This window comes from Mytilus trossulus, chromosome 2, assembly GCF_036588685.1.
Source record: "Mytilus trossulus isolate FHL-02 chromosome 2, PNRI_Mtr1.1.1.hap1, whole genome shotgun sequence".
Lineage (NCBI taxonomy): Eukaryota > Metazoa > Mollusca > Bivalvia > Mytilida > Mytilidae > Mytilus > Mytilus trossulus.
The window spans coordinates 38,497,061-38,506,857 of NC_086374.1; the positions used below are offsets into that span (position 1 = coordinate 38,497,061).

Genomic DNA, 9,797 nt, shown 5'->3' on the forward strand with positions numbered 1-9,797 from the left:
TCCCTAGCATCGTACAAATACAGCTGATATTTAAAGACACTAAACAGTTATTGTCTATTTAATGCTGTCCTAGAAGTTGAAATAACATCTATCGAGTCTAAGAATTAAAGTCATGTGTTTTGATTTCTGTTCAGTATATTCTTTCACAAATCATCGTTTCCACTTAATCATTATACCAGGTATGAAATTCTAAGTTTTAATCCTGGCAGTAATGACAAGGTTTTATTCTTTTGATGTCAAACGTCTGAATAACAAAGAAATATCAATAACAATTACCATCTACTCTTTATCTGTATTGATTGTATAAACAAAGGTTCCGTGTGTTCGTTGCCATATATACAAGTGATATGGAAATCGTTGACGAACGTGGTATATATAAATATCATTTCTTTGTTAAATATGGAATGGCAAACTCATGTATTGTTAGCTTTTAAAATGCTGATACATTGCTCAAACTTTATACCAAACTATTATGTTATCAATCTATAATGAATAAATTTACCGGTTTTCTTTCTTTATGTAGTTGATTGTATTTGATAGAGGACAATCGTCGGTATGGTGTAGTAGATGATCTTACATCGTTCAAAACTTGTCATATATATTTACAATCGCTAGTGGCGTGTATACAAACGTAGGTGTTGTGTACCAAAATCAGTTGTTTTTCTTTCGTGAGATGTGTTTAAGCTTTTATTTTTTTTCTTATGTTTAAAAGGGCTCTCCGTTTAAGAATTTTCCTGGAGATCGTTTTTTTTTTTTTTTTTTCTTTTAACCTGTAGTATATTTTTGCTATCGTCAGTAGCTTGTAAGATATATGGTAAAGTAGACTCAGACATTTTCTCACTACATCAGAGGATTTTGTCCATATCAATGTAATGTTTTTGAGTAAATGGAGATCATACATATGTATAAGTCAATTATGGTTTGCAGTTTGGAGTTATAAAACTGTAGAAAATAAGTATGAACAGTTTTTGGAACAGTTATCACCTGTCACCGTCACACATCTATTGGTGTGCGAACTATGTAATGGAATAGTGGGCTACATATAAGTTAGTAGTTTTGGTCTAACTCTTCAGTCATTGATCTACAAATAGTTATCAAAGATACCAGGATTATAATTTAGTACGCCAGACGCGCGTTTCGTCTACATAAGACTCATCAGTGACGCTCATATCAAAATATTCACAAAGCCAAACAAGTACAAAGTTGAAGAGCATTGAGGATCCAAAATTCCAAAATGTTGTGCCAAAAACGATTAAGGTAATCTATGCCTGGAATAAGAAAATCCGTAGTTTTTCGAAAAATTCGAAGTTTTGTAAACAGGAAATTTATAAATATGACCACATTTTTTATATTCATGTCAACACCGAAATATTGACTACTGGGCTGGTGATATCCTTGGGGAAGAAACGTCCACTGCACTGGCATCGACCCAGTGGTTTAAATAGTTATCAAAGATACCAGGATTATAATTTAGTACGCCAGACGCGCGTTTCGTCTACATAAGACTCATCAACCACATTCCATTCATTTTTTTTTATCTAAATCTACAAAAAACGTTTAGGATCATTCCGTATCCGGTTATCATGTAGTCGATATAAACATTGAAAATAGCTTAAAGTCATAAGAAACCTCATATTAAAAAATGATGCATATGTTTTTTATAACTAAATGGATAGTTTTCATTATACAACTTATGTACATATACTTTTTTTCTGATGACAATTCTTTAATTTGTCGACATTTAGATGAAGTTTACTTATTTTTAATTGCTTGCTTCCATCAAGCAATTCATCGAAATATTTTCCGTATGCATAGTGACCTGAGCGTAACCCTCCTCGTAAAAATCCGGTGATCGCAATGCGCATAAATATGTCACTAAAGTAAACAATTATCTGATTGTATATGTTAAACACGTGCTCAATATGCATGCTTTTTGTTATTTATTTACTATAAGGTGACAATCAGTAAACTTCGACTTTAAAACACGGCATTTAATGAGCAGCCATATTTGTTAAATCATATTAGACAAAGAGAAGAAAAAATGACGATAAAACCATATATTTGCGTAAAAAATGATAAAATCGTCCACAGAGGACTTAGTTTATGATATATACATGCATTGGTTCAAGAATTGGATAAACATTATTTTTCACCACTCACTCGTTTCATATGACTTTAATATTGAAAACGAAATTGTATCATAAGTGATTACTTGTATTGTTAAACATTATACTTAGAAACGTATATGATTTTTTTAAAGCAGTACTTTATATGTGCCAAAGTTTAAATATGAAAATTAGAAATTAGATGATTGTTTTGCAAACAAAGTAACATTTTAATAAAATACTAATAAATCAAACCCTCTACTGTAAATTGAAAGCCATCGAATCAATTAAAATATTCTGTGTTTACATTTTACAGCATCCATTTATAAAGTAAGAAATCAATCTGAGTTTCCGTTATCCCACTGTAACAATTTTAAATAAATTATTACCTTTCTCAAATGCATGTTTTGATTAATGATTATTCTAAATCCTTCAAGATGGCCGCCCTAACGGAACGTGAAAACTGGTAAGGGTTACAGTTGACCTTTAAGTTATCGTTTAAGTAATTAAAAAGGTGTAAGTAAGAAGTTAGACGGAAAGATTGTTCTTATTATTACGTTTTGTTTAAATAAAACGTTCAAATATATATATATATAGATAAAAGTAACAGAGCTTATGTTTATAGGTAGTTCGGTTGAATAAGCTTCACATCAATATCTATATCAAAACGATTGATAAAACAAAATCATTTATCAATAAGGTATCATAAAATTGTTTATATATATTTACTCATTATATTGAAATTGAGAATCCTACGGTGGTGCAACAGCAAACAATCTGATTGCTCTTAAGGTTGTAGTCGCTCACTTAATTTTTACTACATTCATACTTTTTCCAAGGTTTAAACTACATAAAAACGGACCCTAAATACACAATAATGTACAGTTGATACAAATTTGCTTTTTTCTCCAACGTTGTTGTTCTCAACACTTCAACTTATTCTGAAATGCGATAAATCGTTTTAAATAAAGATATATTAGTAAACCGCTGTTCAATAGTCATGCAATAATCTAACTGAAACAATCCGGCTCACAAAACAAACTAAGGGAAACCCATCAACTATATAAGGAAACAAAACTTAAGAACAGAAACATAGAACTTCTTCAAAACCAAACGCCAACATTTATAGAAATGGACTATGAAATAACAACTGCCATATTCCTGCAGGACATTTTAAAACAATTATTGGTTGAATCTCCCGTTTATATTGCAATTTTTAAAACATCGTTAAAATGACAACATTACGTGACTGGAATACAACAAAAATATGAGAACACATTGATAAATAATATAATGGTACATTTCAACATGTAAACCACATAATAACAATGAACACCTAAAAATGATTTACGACAGAACATAAATACAGCCCAAATGAAACTGTGCGTCAAACGTAAAACTTTAAAAACCAAAAAATAAATATAAAACAAGCAAGCAAAAAACAAACAATAAATAATAAACAAAATATACACTAGGCGGTACTATTGAAAATGTTATATCTCTCCTACAAAAATATTAAATCATGTATGCCTTTTGTGGTTCTGATCATAAATGATATTCTTACGATCTTCTTGCAACAAAATTGAGGTATACTACGCTATACCTTCTCTGAAACTGCAGACTTAATTCACTTTCTCAAAAATGAAAACATTTAGACAATTTTTTTACATGAATGAGTAAGTAGTTTCGGATGTGTTTGCAGTTTTATTTAGATGACATCGAATTTTGAATACGATATTTTTTTAATAATATGATAACATCAAAATATCATTGAAATAACTAATATTCGAGACCTTTAATCAAATTGCAGTAAATTATTAATAAGTTGATATGGAATTCACTACTGAATGGTTTCTGCTTTAAATAATTCATTTTAATTTGTTGTTTTTTTATTTTATTCAAAATCCTGATTGTGAATAAATATTTTTGAATCTTATCATTAAAGCATTCACATAACATCTTTATCTGAATTGACGGTAGTTTATTTGACAAAAGAAGCAAAATTAACAATGATATAAACTGTTTAATAAAAATCATGTTATGAATACCGATGAAAGTATGAAATAATTCTATGTTGGAATTTTGACTAATTGGAGCATAATGCAATTCAACAAAACAAGGTGAGCGTCTTGAATATCTTACAATTCTATGTTGTGTCATGTGTACTATTGTTTTTCTGTTTTCCTTTTTATTTTTAGCCATGGCGTTGTCAGTTTGTTTTAGATTTACGAGTTTGACTGTCCCTTTGGTATCTTTCGTCCCTCTTTTACAAATGTTGTTTCATATTCATAAATATATAGATCAAATATCATAAATAATTTTAGAAAGGAGAAATATATCGTTGATAAGAACTATAATATCTGGCATTAAGTGTCTATTCAAAATCAGAATTAATATAGTAGTGCATGTAGTTCAAGTTTACGGTTTTCTTTTCAGCAAGGTCAGTATGAAATGGAAAGAAATGACAGTGCTTTTGAAAGTGTTGATATAGATTATGGTGAACTAGACGACGAAAAGAGAACTCCAACACCGGAACCTACACGATCTCCGCCTAAGGTAAACAAAAACAGAAATTAATGTTGTCATCTTCAATCAATAAAAAAATAATTGCTGTCTTTCAATGTTTTTCGTTTTGACAAAATGTGTCCAAGAATAGAAATGTTATTCTTGTCAGTTTTACTTTTAGTGTGTTTATTTATATGCTTTTTATGAAATAAATCTTTAAATTGTCCTTCCTTTCTTAGGAACAGGCCATGGATCAAACACCAAGGGGAAGTCGTGTAAGTATAACTAACAATATAACAATAAACAATTAAAATATACAATTATCAACAATCGATTTCATTGAAGGATTTTAGCTATTTACATTTGATAACCGATGTCATATATATAAAAATGGTTATCTTTCCCAGATGTAAAAAATATATTATAATAAAAAGCTATGGTTCACTAGCGGACTGGTAAAACCTCTGATATGAAAAACATGAGGGGGGAAAACCAAGACGGTGATATCCTATTACCTTCATCCACGGCAGTATGTGTTTTATTATACTGAATGCCATATGATTCAAGTTCGCACTGTATTATTAGAAGGACACATGTAACAAAATAGAGTTATAAATTGAGATATTTTTACCATAATAATAACGACGAAAATGGTGTACAAATACGAATCGGCAAACACTGACCGAAGCGGATGTTAATTTTATCTCACAACTTGAAGCCTGCCTCCGGGGTTGCGGCATTTTTTTTTCTATGTTGAAGACTCATTGTAGACTTCGTCTGTTTTCTGCTCTATATATTGTTGTTTCTTTGACACTTTTCCCATTTCCATTATCAATTTTATTACAAAACGTTATGAAACTCAAGATAAAAAAGGAATGGTTAGGATTTTGTCATACCTCATTGACAAAAACTACTTAATTAAGTAAAAGATACGGTCTATTTACGTATCATTTTACATAAATGAATACAGCTCATGATTGAAATTTATATTGTTGTTAGTCTGCTTTTTCATGGGTTGAATTGCATGATAAAAATATTTTTAAAGGTAGATGATCTTCTGTTTCAGCAACGTCCTGTTAGAGGTGATTCTAGACGGTCACTGTCAGAAACTCCTCCACTGCCTCCCATAAAACAAAATCCCGACACTCCAAGATTAGAGAGAAAGAATAATCCAAATCAAGATTCACCTGGAAGATCCAGCAGTCAGGTAAAACAGCGACAAGTACTGCCTCCAATAAAGGGAAATGGAGGTTCATCTGGTAGTTATTCTGTTGAGGACGATCCGTCACGTGATAATGTCACACGTCCTAGAGATGATCGTCAATTTGATCCAGATATCGGCGTTGGTGTCATGGTCATAGGAACACAAAACCCAAGGCCAAGGTCCCAAGAACGAAGTTCAATGAAACGTTCAAGGTCTAGATCGCCTAAAAATATTATTATACATAATCATACATCTAGACAAAGGTCTAATGAGAGATCTAGATCACGTTCACGCGAACGAAGAAGATCTCGATCCAGATCACCTGAAATCAATGTTAACGTTATAAACACGCGATCTAGATCAAGTTCAAGAAATCGTCGCAGATCCAGAAGTTCGTCTTCAAGACGACGTCGTAAATCACGGTCGCGCACAAGATCAAAAGATAAGCGTCATATTGTTATTGTCAATAGATCTAATAGTAGGGATAGACATAGCAGACGCCACTCGAGAAGTCGAAGTAAAAGTCGTTCAACTTCTCGACGACGAAGAACACGTAGTCGAAGTAGTTCTGTTGATGTCAAAATAGTAAACGCATCAAGACGTCGTAAATCACGATCAAGGTCATCGTCTAGGGGACGAAGGAGATCACGATCAAGGTCATCGTCAAGAGGACGAAGGAAAACAAGATCACATTCTCGCGAAAAGAAAATTATTGTTCATAAAGGGCGTTCCCGTTCACCTTCAAGAGGTAGAAAGAGAATAAGCTCGAGTCCTAGAAAACGATCATCGTCTCGTGGAAGATCTCATGAAAGGAGACATTCATCCAGGTCAAGAAGCCGATCTCTTAGCTTCGATATAAATAGTAAAAAAAATAGACACCGAAATAATTCTAGTCCAGATCGAACGCATTCGAGAGATAAAGGAAAGCAACCTCTTAAGAAGAAGGAAATGAACAGGAAGCATTCAACTAGCAGGTCGCCATCTCCAGATCGACGACGCAGAAGTCCATCACCTATTAGAGCAGTTGCAGCCGCAGCGAGACCAAGAGAAGCTGCACGAGCAGAGACAAGCGAAAAAGCACGATCGGGCAATCCCCAATCGTCTTCACATAAATCGAATGACCAACGACTGCCATCGTCTTTAGCAAAAGAATTAAATTCTCCTTCGAGACGATCAGCGCCATCTGACACAAAATATCCATCGAACAATAAACCTTCTCGTGGTTCAAAAACAGGAAAAAATGACGACGAAATGAAAGGAATAATAGAGCAGTTAGATCAGTTAGCAGACTATAACCTTAACTCTATTATGGGTAAATCAAAGGATTCTTCGAAGCCTAAAGTAGATGAAAAAGTTATCAAAGAATATTTAGGAGATAACTACCAGAAAAAAATGGACAAATTTTTACATAGTTAGTTTAAGTGATTACTTAGAATGTTAGTACCTTGACATGTTAGCAGTGCATATATTTAATAAATAGGAATGACGGCATATATTGTATCTGATGCTAAACACGACACATACTGTCATACGCAAAAGTAAACAACACAAAATCTAAATGGATCCTTTCGACCAAATATATAGTGAAACGAAGGACTTGTACAATTTCAATGTACAAGGGTTATAATGGGATCTAATTGTCAGAGGCTGTCATTACTGTTTTAGTCATAAAATGTGGTTGTAAAATTTCATTTCGGTTTACTTAATTGAAAGGTATTTTTTTATTCGTAGGAAAAATGGTAATCAATAATGTAGGCTCATATTTTGTTTTGATATTTTTTTTCTGTGCAGAGAAATGGTCTTAGCCACGCTGTTACTAGTATGATACTATAAAACAAAACGTATTTGATAGTTATATATATATAAAAAAAAAGTCGTATGAGACCTATATTATCGTAGAAATAAAACATTATAACGAAAAGATTTCCGAAAAAAATACCAAGTACAAAAAGAACATAATTTGATTAATCAAAACTTTGATCTTCAAAAACTTTGAATCTCGTTGTCTTCATTTGTCTCCCTTTCAATAACCGAGATATGCCGAAAATTTTAAATTAGGTTTTAGTTATTTTCAATAAATTGATATTAAACATATATATTCTGAAATTCACAGCTGAGGATATTTACTACTATTGTGTTCAAATTGGAAAATTATGATATTTACAAATTTCCGTTATTAAATTTGAAATAAGTTCTTGACCTTCGATCGTTTTGTAATTATTTACAATACGTTGTTCATTGATTGTAATGTAATATTCAACAGTAGGTATTTGTCTAAGGTACTTGATATATTCATGTTGGTTAGTAAATGTTTGTCTTTGTCAACATACTGAGTATAGTTTTCAAAGGACAAAATATAACATCTAATATTTAAAGAAAGCACAGTTCCAACACCGCGTGTTTTATAAGTTTTGCTCGATTAATTTTTTTTTTTCAATTATGTACTTTTATTTTTTGGTTGCACCTCCCAAATGCTGTATCAATTCCGAACAAATACTGAAGCAAACGTAGCTTCTTTTTTTTTTAAATGTTGTATAAGTGTTTTTACTGTTAGACTTTATAATATAGTTATTAATGTCAGTGATATTTTGTAATTTTTTAAAACTTGTAATATACCAATGAAATTTGTTGATTGTTTTGCGTTTTTAGGAGGCCTTAAGTTGTTGGCAGGCTAAGGACTGCATTAAACTCACATGTTCTGGGCCAATTGTAAGATATAAAAAAAATATAAGAGTTTGTAACTAGAAGATTGGAAGAGTGGGAATAAATTGTCAAAAAACGTATAAATGTTGATGACCAGAATACATTACAGACACAATTATCTATATGTTTTTCATTGTATTATGATATACAGTTATCATTTGTGAACACGAAATTGAAATAGTATATTGTTATACTAGTGAATGATTGTTTCTACAATTACATTTTCTTTACTGGCACAATACAGTAACATGACCCAAATCCAACAAATTTCGATTGTTATAGAGTGAACTAATATTACTTGGTAATAAAGGAAGATTGTTTGAAAATGAATCAAGAAGCACAGTAAGGACATATGTTACTTAGGCTTTTTATATATACCCGTCCATTTTATATGTAGCTATTAAATGTTAGTACCTATATTTTTTCTCGACCAATGATGTGATATTTTATAACAGTCTGTGATAAATATATATTAATTTGTTGTTGTTGCTGATGTTATTATTGTTAAATGTTTACTATTTCTATTTAAAAATGATTGGCTTGTGCAATAAAGCATTAGTATTCAAAATCTTTTATTTCTCACACGGCCATTCATGTTTAACTAAGGACTATAATAAAAACGAGTACATTTTGTATTCTTAAAAATTCCAGTCTTAACTACTTTTTGTCTTCAATAATATGATGATTTAGTTTAAATATATTTATTTTTATTTATTGTGGATAGGGAAACAAGTTATATCAACTGAAAATAAATCCCTTTCCACTTTATGGGTGCGATTGCAGCCTTGTAGCGGCATAAGCCTGATCTTTTGAAATATACAAGGTGTCTTTTATGTGCAAGAGATATGGCTATCTCTTAACACTGGTCAGCCATTTATCTCCACTTCCAACGGACTATCGTCGTTTCCCAAGACCATACTCGCAAATGGTGTTTAGAGAGAGCCGAAAATTCAGTCCCTGAAATTTTCACCCCGCAGCGGGGATCGACCTAGGAATCTGTGTGTTGGTAGTCAGATGCATTAACCACTTCACCACGGCTCTCTGGTAACAATTAAACCATTTTTGGGGGTATAAGTCACATGTTTCCTGAATAACTTTCCTTGAGAACGCTGAGCCATGATAAAATGCTTGAAAAATCAAATACATAGATTTTGCAAGCACAAAATTTAAGTGACCTAAAAAATACAGCCATCAATGTATTAGGTCAACTGTCCAATTGAGTTTAGGACAGTTGTTAAGTTAAATTGTAGCATTTAACAAATATGTTGTTCCAGCAGATA

The 9,797-nt window shown here is 31.8% G+C and overlaps 1 protein-coding gene across 4 annotated transcripts in view; it reads left to right on the top strand.

Annotated features, from left to right (window-relative positions):
- LOC134707161 (serine/arginine-rich splicing factor 4-like) overlaps positions 1-9,039 on the top strand; it is a 46,122-nt gene extending 37,083 nt beyond the window's left edge. The window contains exons 4-7 of one of the 4 annotated variants that reach the window (XM_063566707.1): positions 4,542-4,661; positions 4,850-4,885; positions 5,677-6,434; positions 6,471-9,039. In XM_063566707.1, the coding sequence (XP_063422777.1) occupies positions 4,542-4,661; positions 4,850-4,885; positions 5,677-6,434; positions 6,471-7,230 (1,674 nt within the window). In that variant the 3' untranslated portion in view covers positions 7,231-9,039. Of the gene's footprint in view, positions 1-2,540; positions 2,572-4,541; positions 4,662-4,849; positions 4,886-5,676 lie in introns of those variants that run through there. The other 3 variants (XM_063566709.1, XM_063566706.1, XM_063566708.1) reach the window with 3 other exon arrangements.
- The last annotated feature ends 758 nt before the right edge of the window (positions 9,040-9,797 follow it).